This window comes from Impatiens glandulifera, chromosome 5, assembly GCF_907164915.1.
Source record: "Impatiens glandulifera chromosome 5, dImpGla2.1, whole genome shotgun sequence".
NCBI classification, from domain to species: domain Eukaryota; kingdom Viridiplantae; phylum Streptophyta; class Magnoliopsida; order Ericales; family Balsaminaceae; genus Impatiens; species Impatiens glandulifera.
Genome location: NC_061866.1, coordinates 1,015,852 through 1,036,701, shown reverse-complemented (window position 1 = coordinate 1,036,701; position 20,850 = coordinate 1,015,852). Strand labels below are relative to the sequence as shown.

Here is a 20,850-nt window from a genome sequence, read left to right as displayed (position 1 = left end):
TTATTATATATAATTAAATAATTATATATTTTATTATATATAATTAAATAATTATATATTAAATTATATAAGTTGTTAACCCTTTTAAATTCATGAAATTTTAATCTCTAAAATTTATTAATAATGAAGGAAAAAATGCAATAACTAGTTAATTGTGTAGGTGTGTTCAATATTTAGTCTAAACCAAATATTTTATCGAAATAAACTGAATTCGAATTTTATTATTCAGTTCGGTTTTTAAATTTATTTTAAAAAAATAAAAATTTGAATAATTCAAATTGAGTAACTCGAATAACTCAAAATCGGACCGATAAATACCTTACTATATCAAAGACATACGGTAAGAATTCAGCATTTTCTTATAAAAAAAATTTCATCTCATCTTATTTAATTTTATATTAATTAAATTAATCAATTAAAATATATTTTATTTTAGTAAAAATTTATTATATTAATTCAACTAATTAAAAAATTAAATAACTTATTTTTTATTAAATCTTTTTAAATTGTTTTTTTAATTCAACAAGACTTCTAAATAACCTGACATTAAACAAGTATGTGATTTAACTTATAAAATTAAGAGAAATGATATATATCGCACCCTTATATAGTACATACTTTATTTGATAATAAAGATAAAATATTTTTCTCGCTCTTATATTTTTTCTTTTTGCCAAATCAAGTAGATGCGGTATAAGAGTGTTGTATAAGGTGATGTATATATCATTTCTCTAAAATTAATTATTAATATCACATAAAAACTTCATATAATGATTTTAATAAGTTAATACAACAAATTATAATCTATTATAAATATAATAATAAATGGATGTCATTATGTATGACTAGGGGTAAACGAGTTGAGTCGAGCCGAGTACAATACTACTCGAACTCAACTCGAATTACATTGTAAATACTCGAACTCGAACTCGATCGAGTACCAAAATGTATACTCGAATTCGACTCGATTATAATTCGAGCTACTCGACTCGAACTCGAAAATTAAAATTATACTTTATAACTAAATAATATTTCAAACATAATATAATATATATTTCACAAACTACACATATATAATCACAATATTATTTAAAATAAAAATATAAATCTCATCATATAATTTAAAGATAATCATTCAACCACAATAGAAATTATAAATGAAATATTCATCATAAATATTAAAAGTTTGGCAATATAATGCATTAATCATATAGTGATCTTCAAATTCTACAAGATTCGAAATATGAAATAGTGAAGGGCTGTAAATAATGAAAAAATTGTTTCGTTAATATTAGAATCTAAAAAATAAATGTTTCAATGTTTTTTGATAAAGAAAGAATATAAAGGATGGAGAAAATAGAAGAGGTGGAGAGGTTTGACAGTTTGAAAATGAAAAGAGAAGAGAGATATATAGAGAGATTTGACGGTTTGAGAATGGAAGGAGAATAAAAAGATGAGTTTGGCTATTCAGAATGGAAGGAGGAGAAAACGAGAATGAAAGGAAAAAAGAAAGAGATGAGTTTGATTGTTTAAGAATGGAAGGAGGAGAGACAGAGGATTTGAGAATGAAAATCTTAGAAGGCATAAGAAAATTAATTTTTTTTTATATATTTATATATATATATATATATAATATTATATATATATATATGAAAATAGATATAATATATATATGGAAATAGATATAATATATAAAGAAATAGATAATATATATAATATATAATGAGCTACTCGCGAGCTATTCGAACAACAAATGTAAAGCTCGAGCTCGAGCTTGATTTTATAAATGAGCTACTCGAACTCGACTCGAGCTCGGTCAAACCGAGTTCGAGTTGAGCTTTGACCGAGCAACTTGACTTGTTTACACCCCTATGTATGACATTTGTCTTTCATATTTTATCATTAATAAAGACATTTCATTTCATATTCTACATTTATTACTCTTTATCTTTAGTCCTATAAATAGGACATGTATGGTATGTTGTGTGTGTGTATTCGATAAGTAATAAGAATCTCTCTCCCTTGACTCTCTCTTGTTCTTTGTATTATTCGTTTATAACATGTTATCAGCACGAGTCTCTTATTTTCGAAGCAAAGGTCAAGGCTCTCACCTCGTCTAGTAGCCAAATTTCGCACCTCATTTGCGAAAGCCAAATCGGTCAAGGTTGACAAAAGGTAACTTCGAAAATCTTTCAAACTAATTTATTTATCTCAAATTTCATGTCGACCCTCACGAAATTGGAGTTCACGGCTCTTGACATCACCGGAAGGAATTACCTTTCATAGATTCTAGATGCTGAAACTCATCTTACCGTTAATGGTCTTGGAAATACTATCAAAGATGAAAACACCACATCCAACCAAGATAAGGCCAAAATAATGATTTTCTTTCGTCGTCATCTTCACGAAGGTTTAAAAATTGAGTATCTCACCGTGAAAGATCCATTGGTCTTATGGAACAATCTGAAAGAAAGATACGATCATTTGAAAACGATCATTATTCCAAAAACTCAATTTGAATGGCTTCATTTACGCTTTCAAGATTTTAAATCGGTGAGTGAATATAATTCGACGTTATTTCGGATTACTTATAAACTCAAACCATGTGGAGAAGTTATTTATGATGGAGATATGTTAGAGAAAACATTCTCCACTTTCCATGCATCGAATGTGCTCCTACAACAGCAATATCGTGCAAAATGATTTGAGAAATGTTCTGAATTGATATCATGTTTATTATTGGCCAAATAGAATAATGAGCTTTTGATGAAAAATCATGAGGCCCGTCCAACTGGATCGACTCCATTCCCTAAAGTGTATGTGACATCATATAATTATAGAAGGCAACATTGTGGTGGTGGTCGCGGTCATTTTTCAGGTCATTCTCGCATAAATGGTTGTGAACGTGGTGGTGGTCATATGATAAAAGGGAAGAAAAATAAAGAAATACATGATAATAAAAATGATCAAATCAATAATATTGTGGAAAACAAATGTTATCGTTGCGGTATGAATGGTCATTGGTCGCGTACATGTCGTACGCCAAAACATTTTATCGATCTTTATTAAGCATCGCTAAAAGGAAAAGGGTCCATCGAGACCAACTTTGTTTTCAATGATGAAAAAATGATAATGGAGACCAACTTGGTTTCGGCTTCCAATGATGATAAAATAACTTTTGGTCTCGATGATTTCTCCTAGTTTGATGTAGTTGACTTTCTTGTCGAGCATGAAAATTAGAATGTGATCATTGAATATTTGTGTTTCTTCTATAATGTTTAATAAAATTGTCTAAATATATATATATATATATAATAATAATAATAATAGTAGTAGTAGTAATAATAATAAATAAAACTTATATTTTATCGAGACTATATTTAGTTTGATGCTCGTTTGAATTATTATTATCGGTTCATGTATTCATTTATTATTAATATTTATTTTATTTAATGAAGAAAAAATAAAGATTCCTGGAAGCGAATACTTGATGAAGGAAAAATGCAGTTGTTTCGTAGACAGTGCATCAACACATACTATTTTGAAAATCAATAGATTTTTTACTTCTTTGGTGATGAATGAGACATGCATGAATACGATATCGGATAGTTCAAAAATTATTGAAGGCTCCGGAAGAGCAAACACTAAATTACCCAGAGGAACAAATATTTGTGTTGATAATGTTTATATTCGTCCAAGTCTCAAAGAAACTTGTTGAGTTTTAAAGATATTCGCAGAAGTGGATATCACATTGAGACTTCAAATGAAAGTAATAAAAAATATTTATCTATCACGAGTATCATCTTGCGTAAAAAAAATATTTCTTAGAAAAATTACCCGCAGTTTCTCCTGAATTATATCTCACAAACATAAGTGTTGGCAAAATACATGTGGTTACAAACCAGAAATTTGTCAATCAAAATAATTTTATTACATGGCATGATAGATTGGGACATCTTGAAACTATTATGATGTGAATAATACTTAATCATTCATGTGGGCATTCACTGAAAAACAAAAGATTTTTCTACCCAATAAATTTTCTTGTGTTGCTTATTCATAAGGGAAGTTAATAATAAGGACATCATCATCTAAAATCATGGTTGAACCATTAAAATTTCTTGAAAGAATACAATGTAATATATGTGGGCATATCCACCCACCATGTGGAGCATTCAAATATTTTATGGTATTAATTGACGCATCAACAAGATGATCACATGTGTGTTTATTATCAACTCGTAATCAAGCATTTACAAGATTGTTTGCTCAAATTATCAAATTACGAGCTCTCTTCTCAGACTATTTAATTAAATCTACCCGTCTTGATAATGCTGGAGAACTCACCTCCCAAGTTTTTAATAATTATTGTATGTCAATTGGGATAAATATTGAACATCCAATAGCACATGTTCACACACAAAATGACATTGCAGAGTTATTGATAAAACGTCTTCAATTAATTGCAAGACCATTGCTTATGAATACGAAACTTCCAATACAAGCTTGGGGATATGCTATTTTACATGCGGCAACATTAGTTTGTATCAGACCCACAAATTAGAATGAGGTCTCCACTTTAGAAATGGTTTGTGGTCAGGAACCAAATATTTCTCATCTAAGAATTTTCGAATGTGTAGTATATGTTTCAACTGCTTCGCCACAACGCACAAAGTTGGGACCTCAAAGGAGATTGGGGATATATATTGGATATGAATCACCGTATATAATTAAATATCTTGAACCATTGATGGGTAATTTATTCACGGCACAATTTTCCGATTGTTATTTCGATGAAATGATAAGCAGTTGGAAAATTAAATAATCTGGCGTGAGTTATCATTAGTTCATTATGATCCTCGTACAAAGCAATCTGAACTTGAAGTCCAAAAAATTATTCACATGCAAAATTTAGCAAATTAATTTCCATATGCTTTTACCGACCCTAAAAAGTTACAAAGTCTTATATTCTAGCTGCAAATACTCCAATTAGGATTGATGTTCTTTAAGGACAACTCATTATTGTTAACGAGCCTAAAATGCAAGTGAAGCGTGGTAGACCAGTCGATTCCACAGATAAAATACTTGAAAAAGAAAAGAGGCTCAAATTGAGGAAACAATTACTCTAAAAGAGTACCCCAGTCATCGAAAAAATAATTCCGGAAGAATCACAAGTACCTGAAAATGAAGAGATCTCTATAAACTATTTTTGACTGGAAAAAGATGAAACCAATATGAAATTGACATCGATGAAATTTTTTATATGTTATAGCTTGCGATATTGTTAATGAAGATGAGGATATTGAATCAAAGTCGGTAGAAGAATGCAGATGGAAAAATAATTGGCCAAAATGGAAAGATGCGATTGAAGCTGAATTAAAACCGCTCGCAAAACATAAAGTTTTTGGACCTGTCGTCCGTACCCCCGAAGGCATTAAACTGATCGGTTATAAATGGGTATTTATAAGAAAAAAAAATGAGAAAAATGAAATCGTCAAATATAAGGCACGACTTGTAGCCCATGGATTCTCGCAAAGACCTGATATTAATTATGAGGAGCCATATTTTCATGTGGTGGATGCAACAACATTTAGATATTTGATAAGTTTATCAATACACGAGAAGTTGCAGATGAGATTAATGGATGTTGTTACGACATATTTATATGGCTCCCTTGAGAACAACATATACATGAAACTCCCTGAAGGATTTAAAATGCCTGAAGCATGTAGTTCAGATCGTTGAGACATTTACTCGGTTAAAGCAGATCTATATATGGATTGAAACAATCTAGACGTATGTGGTATAAACGTCTTAGTGAATATTTGTTAAATAATGGATTTCAAAATGATCCAATATGTTTATGTGTGTTTATCAAGAGATCTGTATCACAATTTATAATAATTGGAATTTATGTGGACGATCTGAATATTATTGGAACAACAAATGAACTATCTGAAACAATTTATTATCTCGAGAAAGAATTTGAGATGAAAAATCTCGGGAAAACAAAGTTATGTATTGACTTGCAACTTGATCATTTAGATAATAGAATTATTGTCCATCAATCTACTTATACATCAAAATTACTAACAAGTTTTTTTTATGGATAAAGCACATCCCTTGAGTAGTCCAATGATCGTGAGATCGCTTGATGTAAATAAAGATTCATTTCAACCTCGTATGAGTGATGAAGAATTAATTGGTCTTAAAGTACCATATCTCAGTGCTATTGGAGCGTTAATGTATCTAGCTAGTCATACTAGACCCGATATATCATTTGTAGTAAATTTACTAGCGAGATATAGTTCTTCACTGACAAAGAGACATTATAATAGAGTTAAACATATTTTTCGGTACCTTCAAGGAACTATGGACATGGGTTTATATTATCCATATGTATGTGAAGCTGAATTGATTGGGTACGTAGATGCAGGATATTTATTTAATTCTCATAATGGTAGGTCTCAAACGGGTTACGTATTCACATATAGTGGTATAACTATATCATGAAGATCTATGAAACAAACAATTATCGTTACATCTATAAATCATTTAGTGATCATAGCTATTCATGAAGCAAGTCGAGAATGTGTGTGGTTGAGATCAATTATATTAAAGTCGATAGAACGAAATACATATGACCAAAATTCTTTTCCACTCATGATCTCCAGAAGAAAGGTGATATTGATGTTCATCAAATTCGTTCATCTAGTAGATCTATTTACAAAGGCATTGCCTACTACGACCTTTGAAAAACTAGTGTATAAAGTTGGTATGCGGAGATTCAAGAGTATAAAGTGATGTTACAAAGAGGGGAGTATAATCTCACTAAGCATACGTACTGTACTTTTTTCCCTTCACCATGGTTTTATCCCACTGAGTTTTCTTGATAAGGTTTTTAATGAGGCAATATGCAAATGACATCTAAGGGTTTTTAATGAAGCAATATGGATACCATTATGTATGACCTTTTAGTCTTTTATATTTCATCATTAATAAAGACCTTTTATTTCGTATTCTATATTTATTACTCTTTGTTTTTAGTTATTTATGATAGGTTGTAAGTGTACATATTCGATAAATAATAAGAATCTCTCACTTGCCTCTCTCTTATTTTTTTATTATTCGTATATAACATAATCAAATATTTACATATAAATTTATTTTCTAATTAACCTTCTCCTTTGAGTTTACTTATAATCTTAACATTCTTTATATTTTTATTATTTATTTTTATTTTTTTTATTTATTCTCTCTCCTTTATTTAAATTTTTTATTTTCCTTTATTTTTGATTTCTCTTTATAAAAATTTATATAATTTTATTTAATTATCAAATAATTATATATATTTATAAATTTATTATAGAGGAGTGATAGAGGAGTAAATTTGGGATGAAAAAATGAAAAATAGAACAAAAGAGAGAAAAATATAAATTATTTGATTTTTTCAACAAATTAAATTACGTGGTTATTCTCTCATATTTTCTTAACCAAATTATCTCCCTCAATCATTTCTCTTTATTATAATAATAAAATAATAATAATAACATAACTTCAAAATATATATATATATGATAATTTTAATATAATATAGATATATATTTTTTCTTATGATTATTTATTATTTTTAAAAATTATAATATTATTTTTAAAAATAATTAATGATATAAATGATTATATTTTTTTTAATGATATCATTGCCAAAGGGAAATATGGATCCCGAGTATTTTAGTTTAAATTCTCGCAATACTGTTCGATTTGTAACAAGTTATCATTTCTCATAGACAATCTTTAAAAGTATGGGCATCATTCCTTTGATACTTTGGTATAGTCCTGAAGATGATAACTTATGTACCATTTTAATCATTCATGTCTAAACAATTATCAAGATAAATCTTAAGCCGGTCTATTATCGAGGTTTGAAATCGTAAAAATATATTTTCTTTTAATAGTCAAAATTTTGATTTTCGAGTTAAACAATTTAATTCCCAATAGAGTCTCCAAAAAAGTTGTAACCCCTAAAAATCCATTTTCCCTAAGAATGTTTTTTTGTTAGGATTTTTAGAAATTTATTTAGCCTCAATTTGTATGTAGAAAATCTTTTATTTAAAAAATTATACAAAAATGTATTTTGATGTTTTAAAATTAATTATAACAATAATTCATTTTTATCAATTCTAAATAATCTTTTAAATTTAAAATAATCAACTTACCATTAATAAAATAAATATTGATTTTAAATTAATTAAAAATAAATTATTTTTAAAATTATTTATTTGATTAAAGAGTAGTGAATTAATTTTTAATTTAAAATCAATAAAACATTTGTACAAGTGTTCGTAGTTTTATCAAAAATTATATTGAGTTCGATATTTTTTAAAACTCGGAAAAAAGTTTTCACACTATATTTAAATAATGAAGTCTACGTCATAAAATTTTGGCTATGAAAAAATGGATTTCACTTTTTGTTTATCTAATCATTTTCAAATCCTGAACTTGTTTATCTATGAATAAGGTTATTTCCAAATTTAGCATAGCTAGAATAAATTTAGCAAATATAACCTTTTGTCATTGGCAAAAGACATCTTTACCCTTTAATTAAAATATACCCTTTTTTTTATTTCCCAATCCATTTTCCCTCTCTCTCTCCATTCATGTCTCCTCTTTCTCCCCCGACCCTCAAATCTCTCTTTTTCTTCTCCCCCGACGATCCAAGCGAACCCATAAATCAAAGAAGTCGATCGATCAACTCCCCGAGGTAACGCCGGAATGCCTTCATCATTTCAGGTGAGTTATGCCCGTTTTTCCGTCGTTTTCCTTGTATGCATGCTGAAACGGAAAATGGTTTAGGATTTAGGGTTTGATTTAAGATTTTAGATGGCGACTGAATGATTTTAAGGGTGGTTGAATGGTTTATGGTTTAATATCCATCTGTCGTAGACGAAAATGCATATGTCGTCTGCGAAAATGCATCTGTCGCCTGCGAATATGCATCTATCGCCTGCGAATATTGCGCATCTGTCGCCTGCGAAAATTGCGCATCTGTCGCCTGCGAAAATTGCGCATCTGTCGCCTAAGAAAATTGCAATAGAAGTTCCAAAGGTTCTAAAAAGGGCAAGTGGGATATGTTGTAACCGGTATGCGATCAACTAAAGAGGCTCGTGTGGGTGATACTGTTTACCGGAAGCGCTTCATTGTCGATGCCCTTCCTGGTACTTTAAACTCAATTTACTTTGAATTGTCTAATTCCCTTATGTATTGAAACTTGATGTTTAATTCTTAGGTTTCAAGCCTGCAAAGCACATGGACTAACATGCAATGATGCTAGCGTCCAAGTGAATAGAGAAAGCAATATTGCACTTGGTCTTAGTTTTAGGTTAGGACAAGTCAAGTGATGTGAGTGTCTCGTTTGTAAGAGGTACTTGGTGAATACAAATGAACTGATTATTATTGCCTGGTTCCACTTTCAGGCGTGGTTTCTTAGGCTTGATTACATGGATGTTTTTCATCAGCGCCTTGAACAGGTCTTAATTACCTCAGTTTTACAATTTTGCGTTATAAGTTATTGTTATTGCAATTTTTCTTATGAGCCTAAGTACATAATGGAATTTATTTTACGTGCTAAGCATCATTTCCTTCCATCATTTTATTGAATGTAGGAGCATGAAGTTCATGTCATTTTCATTGTTCCCACTATACCATATATCTTTGAATATTCAGATGGAAGGTATGTAAAATACACACTTTCATAGAGTTTCTATAACCGAGAGGGAATTTCTTTTGGGTTAACAAAAAAGTTGTATCTTTTAATTTCTTTCCCGTTTTTAGCAAACTAGAAGTCCAAAATCCTGCTATGTTAACATCAAACCCTAAATACTGCGTGGTATCTACTTGGGAGCCAACTTTTAGAGCGACAATTATTCTTTCTAGTGAGTAAGTTCCCATCTATATCTCTTTCGATATAATCAACTACCTCCTGTTAGTTATTGTTCTCTGCTTTGTGTTTCATAGGTATGTGGGTCATGTTATTACACTTCATATTACTTACTTGGTTGTTATATCATCATCTTTGAGGATGTATTATCATTGTTATTGTTTTTCCTTGTCTTTAATTAAAGATTTCGGCCATGAGAAAAAATGTGTTGGCAAAGTGTTATGGAGGGGATGCGTCGAGAAAAAAGAAGTTATTGGAAAAGCAAAAAGAAGGAAAGAAGAGGATGAAACGAGTGGGCACTGTTGATATTCCTCAAAAGGCTTTTCAGGAAATTCTCAAGGTTTCTTGATGGATTCCTTGAGAAAAGAATGCTCATTGAACTACTCTATTCTTCCTTTTGTAACACAATAATGAATTAGAGTATCAAAGAAATGTTTTCTATTCTATTGGTCAATAGATATTAGTGTCCTTTCAAGAACCAATGCAATATTGTATTCTTTTCTATTTGGTATCTTGTGTAGATCATGTCACTCACTTACTGAGTTAAATCAACTTTCTGGGCTAGTTTGATTCTAGTTTAATGACATTCAATTTTTGTTTAAGAAAAAGAAAGAAATTGTTATTAGAATTGTGTATGAGCAAAGTTACAAAGAGAAGAAACTATTGATTATACAATTCCATCTAACCCCAGAAAAGTTCGTATAATCCAATAAGCAAAATTCTAAAGAAGAACTCCGGTCACTATTTTATCTGATCTCTCCGGTCAGCCTTCGAGTGCAATACCGGACCACCTTTAGAGACAGAGAACGGCGCCATAAGTTGTCTTGCTTTCATATCCTGCCCGTTCATATTTATCATGTATCACCGTACTTCTTTAGGGAAGTAGGGTTCACTTTCCTTGAAAAAAAACAAAAAAGAAAAAAATGATATTTTATCTTACAAAACACAAAGGGCAATAACAACAAGAACCCAACACATGCAAATGCAATTTTCGTAGGCGACAGATGCGCAATTTTCGCAGACGACAGATGCACAATTTTCGCAGGCGACAGATGCGCAATTTTCGCAGGCGACAGATGCGCAATTTTCGTAGGCGACAGATGCATATTCGTAGGCGACAAATGCATTTTCGCCTGCGACAGATGCATTTTCGCCTGCGACGCCTACGACAGATAGATATTAAACCCTAAATCATTCAACCACCCCTAAAATCATTCAGCCGTCATCTAAAATCTTAAACCAAACCCTAAATCCTAAACCATTTTCTGTTTCAGCATGCATACAAGAAAAACAACGGAAAAACGGGCATAACTCACCTGAAATGATGAAGGTATTCCGGCGTTACCTTGGGGAGTTGATCGATCGACTTCCTTCGTTTCGTTGCTTCGCTTTGATCTTCAGGGGAGAAACTGAAATGAGAGAAATGGTCGAGAGAGAAACTGGAATGAGGAGAGAGAGGGAAAAAGGATTGAGGGAAATAACTAAACCCATTTTTTTAATTAAGGGTAAAAGTGTCTTTTGCCCATGGTAAAAGGTTATCTTTCCAAATTTATCGTGCCTGTGCTAAATTTGGAAATATCCCTATTATCAGGGTTATTTCGTCAAATTTTCACACTATATTTAAATAATGAAGTCTACGTCATAAAATTTTGGCTATGAAAAAATGGATTTCACTTTTTGTTTATTTAATCATTTTCAAATCCTAAACTTGTATTTATGTTTGATATTTTAATTTAAATCATTAAAATAAGGGAGGTGCTTTTCTCACCCCTCCCATATTCCCACTCCACTTTCACTCATCAATTAACTCCAAAATTACTTATTTATCCCTCTCATTTTTATATATTTACCTTTCTTATTTTATTTATTTTATTTTATTATTAATTTTTTTTATTAAATATAATTAATTAATTAATTTTTAATATGTTTTTTTAACTTTATTTATTTAATTAAAAATACAAAATATTATTATTATTATATTATAATTATTTAAAATATATTAAATATTGAAATGTGTACTAATTTAATAAAATATAATATTATTAATTAAAATAATAATAATTAGACTAATTATTAATTATTATTTAATAAATAATTTATTTATAAAAAAAATTTAATCATTCAACTATTATTTTTATAAGTATTTTAATATATATATATATAATTAATATAATAAAATATTAAATATTTATATTTTATTAAATCAAGATACACTTTAATATTTTATATATTTTAAACAATTATAATATAAAATAAATAATATTTTGTATTTTTAATTAAATAAATAAAATAGAAAAAAATATTAAAAATTAATTAATTATATTTAATGATAAAAAAATTAATAATTAAATAAAATAAAATAAGTAAAATAAATAAGATAAGAAATGTAATATATAAAAATGAAAAGAATAAATAAGTAATTTTTGAGTTAATTAAAAAATAGAGCGATTGAAAATATGGGAAATGTGGGAAAATAATTTACTTAAAATAAATATGAATACATGTCCATAATTATCGAGAAAGTTGTCACGTGGTCCACGTCAGATGGAAGAATGGAGAAGCCTCCCTTAATCCCAAAATCAAGCTATTTGTTTTTTTCTTATTTATGAAAGCAACAGTATCAAAGGGCAACAACAAGTTGATCAAAAGCCAACAAGTTTTTTTCATATTTGATTAAAGGCAAGCAACATTTTTCTTTATGTCTCGCCTCTTTCTTTTGTTTTGTTGTTATTTGATCCCTCTATTCTCTCTTGATCCATCTCCACCTGTTTATATATTAAAGCAATTATAATAATATTTTTTTTATTTAACTATCTCAAATTTTAATTATTTTAAAATTTAACATATATAACTTTATTTCGGAATTCGCTTCTAGCCGCCAATGCTAAGAACCTTGAACAATGATATCCCACACCAAACCTCTAAAATAATTATTTATTTTGTTTTTATCTAAGATTTTAATTTGGATTATATAATTAATTTGGAATTAATTCACACAATAAATCTCAAATAATTATTTGTTTTGACCCTTATTTTAATTATTTTAAATTTATAATTATAAAAATAATTATTTAAAATTAATAAATTAGAGTGATAGAATTTTAGTGCTTACAGCCCCGTTACTTCTTAAATTGAATATTTGTATAATCGTAAAGATCCATTACATGGTTATTTTCTTCAAATTTTTCAACGATCCTACAAAAAGGAGTGATGGATATAGGACTAAAGTTGGAGAAATTAAACCATGACAGAGGAGGAGAACATAAATAACAAAACCATATAGAGAAAACAAAATTAAAACAAGACGACCAAATTTTAACGGGTTTATTAATCATGTTAAATAAGTTCACTTAATTTCGACTTGTACTTAAAATTATATGATTTTTTTTTTTGTTCGGGTTCGTGTTTTTATATCGAGTAAAAAATTATATCACCTAGAGTTATCGATCATATGATAATAAACTGAATAAAATGGAATGAATAAGCTGTAAGTTATTTAAATTTAGATTTCATGAAATGTATTTAATATTTTAATTGAGTGATAAAAAATCATTTAATTAATAAAAGATAATAACATTACGAATACTATGTTAAGTTTTTATTTTTTCTTTAATCAATTAAGTCACTACTAATTAAATAAAATATTAAAATATACTTTATTTTATTTTATTATATTATTAGTGTATAAGTCTTTTAAACAAAATTCATTTTTTAAAATTATATTTGGATAAATTTTTTTAATTTAATCTATAAATAAAAAAATAAATTAATATTATTTTCTTATTTAAATTAATAATTTCAATAATATGATTTGAAGAAAATATTTGAATTATTTAAAAAAATATCTTAATTTTCTAAAAAAATATTTATTAAATATTTTATATATTTAATATATATATATATATATATATATATATATATATATATATATATATATATATATATATATATATATTTTTAAATGAAGGGGAATTAACATGGGTGTCCTATAACCCAACTTCAACACAAAACGTCTATTTAAGCATACTCTTAGCATGAGATACCTTGTGAGTTATATTTAATATTGAAATTAATTTAGAATAAAATAAAAAACATTTAATTTATGATTGAATTTATAATGAAATATTAAAAACAAAAAATTATAAATAACCCAAGATCAAATCAACTTTGATGTGAAAAAAAAATTCCTTCAAGCTTAAAAAATGAATTGAAAATATAGCTTAATATTGTTATATTTAATATTATAGAATAATAAGAGTGATTTGAATGAAAAAAAAATGACTTGAAATGATTTGGAGTAAACCTCATATCAAACAAGCTTGAAATGCTTTAATGGCGATGGCGGTGAACTTTATCTTTTTAGTCATTCATTCCACTTCGCCAACTTCTCTAGTTCCACAATGGAGATTGATGATGAAGATCAACGGTTACCTCTTCTACAAAGCTCACTGTCTTCTGTTCCTCTCGCAGAATCGGAGCACGCCGTTGGTGGAGGAGACTCTATAGCTCCCTCGATGTCGTTGATTGAGTGTTATGAATCTGAATCTAGGTCAGTTGAATCACATCACCGGCTTGCATCTCTTGATGTCTTTCGAGGCCTCACCATCGCTGTACGTAGTAAACAAGCTCGTCCGTCCTTAGACCGATTTGTGCTGAGATTGTAATCAATTATTATGCCTTATCTCATTTTTTACTCGCGGCCTTGAGATTCGTAATCTCAATAATGTTAGGTTTCTTTCTGTTAAAGAAATTCAACTTTTACGAGATATTCTCAGATAAACGAAACAATTTTGGCTGCACGAAGTAGGATGAACTATATTTGTTTTTATTCTACTTTCTTCGCTTATTCTTTCATGTTTGATAAGGAAAAAGCGTAAACCTACCACATCGTCGCCACTCATCAGTTGCAGCAAATACATGATGCGCCTAATTTGACTCTGGTTGAACTTTGTTTGTCATTGGCAGCTCATGATTTTAGTGGATGATGCTGGAGGAGCTTTCCCGATAATAAACCACGCTCCATGGTTCGGTCTGACACTTGCGGACTTTGTTATGCCATTTTTTCTTTTTAGTGTTGGAATTTCCATCAGTTTGACATTCAAGGTATCCTCAAAGCTTCTTAATTGTACTTCCTCATCATTGCTTGGCACAATATTTTAGTTGATTTATAGACTGCCTTTTTTTTTATCAGAAAACCTCCAGAAAACAATTAGCTACGAGGAAAGCCTTTCTGAGAGCTATTAAGCTTTTCTTGTTGGGCGTCTTATTGCAAGGTACTCTGCAGATCAAAGGCTGTATTTGCTTGTTTGAAAGGAAAAAAAGGGTACATAGAATTGATCGAATGTGTTTCTTGTGTTGATAAACCTGTACATTGATTGAACTGAATACTTACATACAAGGTTATCTGGTTAAGGGGGGTGATTGATTATGTGGATTTTGAGTTGATTTTGTAATGTTAAAATATTTATAGAATACTCCTATTCAATAAAAGGAAAAAATAAAGTATGTAAATAGTAAATAATGTGTGATTTTAGATTGTAGATTTTATAATAAATTAAACAATAGTATTTCATTTTGAACATATAAATGGAACTGGTTACCAAATATCCGAGTAATTAGTTCAATGTATTTGTAGGTGGTTATTTCCATGGGCGTGGGAATTTATCTTATGGAGTTGATGTTACCAAAATTAGGTGGATGGGTGTGCTACAGGTAACTCCCATACACTGCAAGCTGTTGCTTTTTATTTATACTCAGATATGCATTTATACTGACCCTATCTGAGACTGGTGATTGAAGCTGCTATTGTGATTCAATTTAGATGCTGATTTCTCCTTGTTTCTGACCATTTGTTACATTATCATTCCTTGCTGTCATTTTTTGTGAAGGAGATTTCTTCCATTTATGTTCTTGTGGATGTGCAATACATTTTTTTTATTTGTCACTTCCCTGCTCTCTTAAGATTTTATTATTGCAATCTACAGAGGATTTCAATGGGATATCTAGTGGCTTCGGCTTTCGAGATTTGGCTAGTTCGAGATATAGCAGTTGATTCAGCAGTAACATTTGTGAAAAGACATTATATTCAGTGGTAAGTTTAATGCAATAAAATTAGATTATCCACCAACTCCTTTAGATTAGTCCCATCTTTTCAGAGATCTAGATAATAGAGAGTTTATAAATGTTCTGATGTACCTTGTATTGTAGATATATCTTCTTACATTTGTTGCCCCTTTAACCTCAAGATGACTTAACTGCTTGGGAGAATGAAGTTTTCCTTGTTTATTATTGGATCAGTGACGTTAAGAAAACAAATACTCTTAAAATTTATTAATTTTAAAGTATCTATTCCCTGAATCTCACACTATTGTTCTCATTTAGTCTTGTTACGTTTTTTTATTAAGCTTGTGTTGACCTAGTAAACCCACAAATGTATTTGTTACTAAACTTAGGCTAGTGACTAGAGACCTCATCTTTAGACTGAAGGTTCAACAAAGAGAAAAGGAGACAAATGCTTATGGTTTAGTTTGACAAAAGAGGTGATGTAATTATGATGCTAATTTATTCCTTTTCTTGAAAATAGGAGGTTTTGATTTTTTTTTTTTGTAACATATGAAGTATAAGGCTATGATATTATTCAGGAGACCAATTAATTTTATATGAAAAATAAAATATGAGATTTGTGGCAAACAAAATGAGATGTTTGGAGCAATATTTTTCTGTGGAAGTCCTTTTGTGATGGAAAATGTATCAGATGAATTTGTCTACAAAATCTTGAGAAGGATCTTCAATTATTTACTGAAAACCTAAGTTGGAGTTGTTTTTCAGTTTTGGAATGAATGAAATAGTGTTTTAAACACAATTACAAAGCATGACAGGAAAAAGAGAAAAAGAAAACTTACAGTGGAGAAGCTGTAGTTCTTTTTTTACCACTATCTCATTCCTTTATGCAATCTGTTTGTATTACTTTATTGCTATTTTTATCTCGTTGTTCCTCAATAATTTTCTTTTTACAGTTCTAATAACTTCAATTCGCAAATAATTTCAAATTATTCTTAGCAAATATATTTTATTTAAATAAATATCATATTGAACTTTTAAAGAGTTATCTATTTTTTCTTCACATTACTAGATATATTGTTTTCTTTTCATGTTAATCCTTCATTTCAACCGCAGGATCTTCACCGTCTTGCTCAGCTTGGTTTACATGTGCTTAGTTTATGGCCTATATGTTCCAAGCTGGACTTTTCAAGCTCCAAATGCAAACAACAGCTCTTCAGTTTTGAAAAATATATCTGATACACAAACTGTGAGTTAGGAACCGAGTCTTGAAATTTGACTCAAGTGAACATCAAAATCCTAATAAAGAAAATATCATTGAACTGACCCTTAAAAAGTAGCTATGTTTGTATTTTAGGTGCAATGTGGAGTAAGGGGAAGTCTCGACCCTCCTTGTAATGCGGTTGGCTTAGTTGATAGATTTTTTCTAGGTGTACAACATCTTTACCAACATCCAGTTTACAGAAGGACAAAGGTCATTTAAGCTAAATATTCATAAATTTTGGTCTTGGAGCACTTATGGAATGCACTTATGATTTTCCCTTGTGTATAGGATTGCAGCATCAAATCTCCTGATTATGGACCTCTCCCACCAAATTCACCAGCATGGTGTCTTGCCCCATTTGACCCCGAGGGCATCTTAAGGTTCGATTACTAACTTTATTTGAATTTTACTCTTATAAAATATTGTTGGTGGTGAAATTTCTAGTTAGCATCATGATTCACATAAGTAATTATAAAATGGTGGCTCATGATGTAGTTGCTTTTACATAAAATTGAAAATTAAGTGTTAGAATTATGAATTGTGGATTTCAAATGTTGATTTAGTTAATCACTGCAAAACAAATGTTAGAAAAATCAAATTTAAATACCTAAATTTTAAGTGCTAAAAATGTGGAACTATTTTCGGGAAAATATTTAGTCTACTTTACCCTTATAATTACCTAATTTAATTTTAGGTTTAAAGTTGTCAATTTGATCTCTCTTACTAGATTATTGAGTTAAGTTAAGTGATTTTAAATAATAGTTATCAAATAAATTTAATTCAAATAAGTACTTAATTATTTAGATGAAATAATAAATTGTTATTAATTTGGTTGGAGAGAAATCGGAGAACCTTCAACAATTTCAATCGCCCGGACCCCGGATCCTTCACAGTGCTATCATCTTGACATTATATGAGGCTCGATATGAGAAATCGACAAATTCGGTATATTTTTTTGGTTGTTTATTTGATGATAACTAAATTATTGATGGAATAGTGGGTTATTTGAAATTAACTCTCAAATAACTCTTAATCCACTAGAGTAGCTCAAGTGGTAAGAGTCTTACTTGAGAGACACCAATGGTCACATGTTTGATTTTCAATAAGAACGCCTTAAGTTGAAGGTCAATGATTGTGGGGGTCTCAATTAACCCATATCAAACAAGGTCTTAGACAATTGATGGATCAAAACATCTAATTGTGATGAGCTAATCGGATTTCTTATATTATTATTTATATTAATCTTTGTATTTGCTCTAAACTTATCTTCTAGTTATGTTCTATTTGTTGAATCTCCTTCATTCCCCTCTCTTTTCTTTCTTTCTAAGCTCTATGATGGCTTCCGTCACATGCTTTGTTGGTGTGCATTATGGACACATTGTTTTGCATTTTAAGGTGAGGTTCCATTGTCTTGAGACCATTATCCACCTCATGTACTTAAAATACTTGCTATTTTGTCACAGGGACATATGCAGAGGCTGTGTTTGTGGTCAATTGGGTCCTTCCCTCTACTAATCTTAGGCTTTACTTTGAATGTATTAGGTAAAATATAAGTGTCAAGAGTTCCTTCCTTCCTTCCCTATAATCTCATCTTTTATTTCTTCTCTATATGAAAATTGAGATTATACTTTTCAGGTATTCCAATATCTAAACCGCTCTACACACTGAGTTATATGTGCATTACAGCTGGGGTATCGGGTTTGTTGTTAACAGTTATCTTTTACATAGTAAGCTCCTTCGAGATTATAGTATTATACTTCATTGCTTGCATAAGAGAGATTGTCTATTTATTTATAGGATACAATATCTTATTGAAATATAATTATTCTCATTCTCATAATAAGATATTATTATACTTCATTGGTGTAGGTTGACATCAAACATATAACAAAACCCACAAGAGTGTTCCAGTGGATGGGAATGAATGCTCTCATCATTTATGCTTTAGCTGCATGTGAAATTTTCCCAGCTGCAGTGCAAGGTTTCTATTGGCATTCACCTGAAAACAACCTGGTATATTCTTTCCTCTCACAAAATCTACATAAAAATACAAATGTCCTTCTTTGAAGAAACCCTCCACTTCAATTGGTATTTTTTTTTGTATGAAAAGTAGACTTGTAAAATGAAAAAGGAAAACAAATTAATTTTTAAGACATGAAAAAAACTGTATGAATGGTATCGGGAATGACGTGACAACACGAGATTGAATCTCACATGTTATGCATCATTCCAGTAATGATAGAGGGTGAGAATTTGGTTTAATGATAGAGTGAAAATTTGGTTTAATGAATGGTGTCGAGAATGACGTGAGAATACGAGATTGAATCTCACATGTTATGCATCATTCCAAAACCAAATTCAGTCTATTAGCTAATACTTTTTTTTGATTGGTTTTGATTGGGTTGGTCAAGTTTATACATGAATCTAGTTAATGCAGGTTGATGGGACAGAGAAGTTGTTGCAGGTTATGCTTCATTCAGAAAAGTGGGGTACCCTTATATTTGTACTGTTTGAGATATTATTTTGGGGTCTTGTTGCTGGCGTCCTGCATTTCAGGAGGATATACATAAAACTATAGAATAATAGTTATATAGTTTGTAAATATATAATAAATAAATAAGTAATAATCATGAACTAAATTTATATAAGATATATAATAAGTAAAATATGTTATTTTAAAATTTTATAAAAGAATTTGAATAATTCATTTGGTGTAGCATTAATAACATTTTTATATTTTATTTTGTGTGAATTTTTAAAATAAATATAATATTAATATATTTTAAAATTTACAAATGTATTTATACATATAATAATAAATAAAAAAATCTAAATTTAGCAATTAACCAAAATTATTAATTTTTATTCTAGACATATTTATATTTATATTTATATTATCACAAAGTACAAAGAAGGATGCATGTAAATGTTATTGTCTTCAACAAAAACATTGATCTAATACTATGATTACTATCCATTAATAAGTCACAATACATCTAATTAAATTTTTTGAATTAACAGTACAACAGTTATCACATATTCACATTGTCTTGATTTAAGTTTTTAGCGGGGAATTCAAATCCATTTAGATTTTCTGTCTATTCTCGATGTATGCGTCCCAAGCCAAGTGCTAACTTTTAATTTCTTGATCTCCACATTTTATTCATTCACAATTTATTCATTCACACGCCATAACAAATTAGGTATAATATTTTTAGTTCTATAGCAAAATTTTGGTTGATACAACATGTTTGAAAATCCTGTCCAAGTAATTCCAAATATAAGGAATTGCAAATTTACAAGGAAACATACCTGACAATTATGACATGACAAAAATCTCTATCTAGATCCTTCATTATTTCCGCATAAGCACATATGTTACATTATAGTATCTAACATAAACTATCTCTTATAATTTATAAGATATCAACTAATTGAATCAAAAATATTTTAATTGAATAAAAAATAAAATATTTATAAATAACCTATTAAGGCTATTATACTAGTAAAAAAACTAATTATACTAACAAATTGTTAAAATACTTAAATTATTATTGAGTATCTATAAATAAAGTTTAAAAATTAATTA

General features: G+C 29.2%; 1 protein-coding gene across 1 annotated transcript; it reads left to right on the top strand.

Moving 5' to 3' along the window:
- The first annotated feature begins 14,268 nt into the window (after positions 1–14,268).
- LOC124940575 (heparan-alpha-glucosaminide N-acetyltransferase-like) lies at positions 14,269–19,888 on the top strand. The gene is made up of 13 exons (XM_047481102.1): positions 14,269–14,547; positions 14,903–15,040; positions 15,129–15,210; positions 15,573–15,649; positions 15,922–16,028; positions 17,114–17,246; positions 17,355–17,471; positions 17,550–17,641; positions 18,590–18,656; positions 18,725–18,803; positions 18,897–18,988; positions 19,131–19,274; positions 19,699–19,888. The coding sequence occupies exons 1-13, from the start codon at positions 14,338–14,340 to the stop codon at positions 19,837–19,839; spliced, it is 1,479 nt and encodes a 492-aa protein (XP_047337058.1). The 5' UTR covers positions 14,269–14,337; the 3' UTR covers positions 19,840–19,888.
- The last annotated feature ends 962 nt before the right edge of the window (positions 19,889–20,850 follow it).

Coding starts and splice junctions, on each gene's coding strand:
- LOC124940575 (XM_047481102.1), top strand. CDS start 14,338: ATGGAGATTGATGATGAAGATCAACGGTTACCTCTTCTACAAAGCTCA. Junction 16,029..17,113: donor AAAAGACATTATATTCAGTG/GTAAGTTTAATG, acceptor TTTCAACCGCAG/GATCTTCACCGTCTTGCTCA. Junction 19,275..19,698: donor ATTCACCTGAAAACAACCTG/GTATATTCTTTC, acceptor TAGTTAATGCAG/GTTGATGGGACAGAGAAGTT.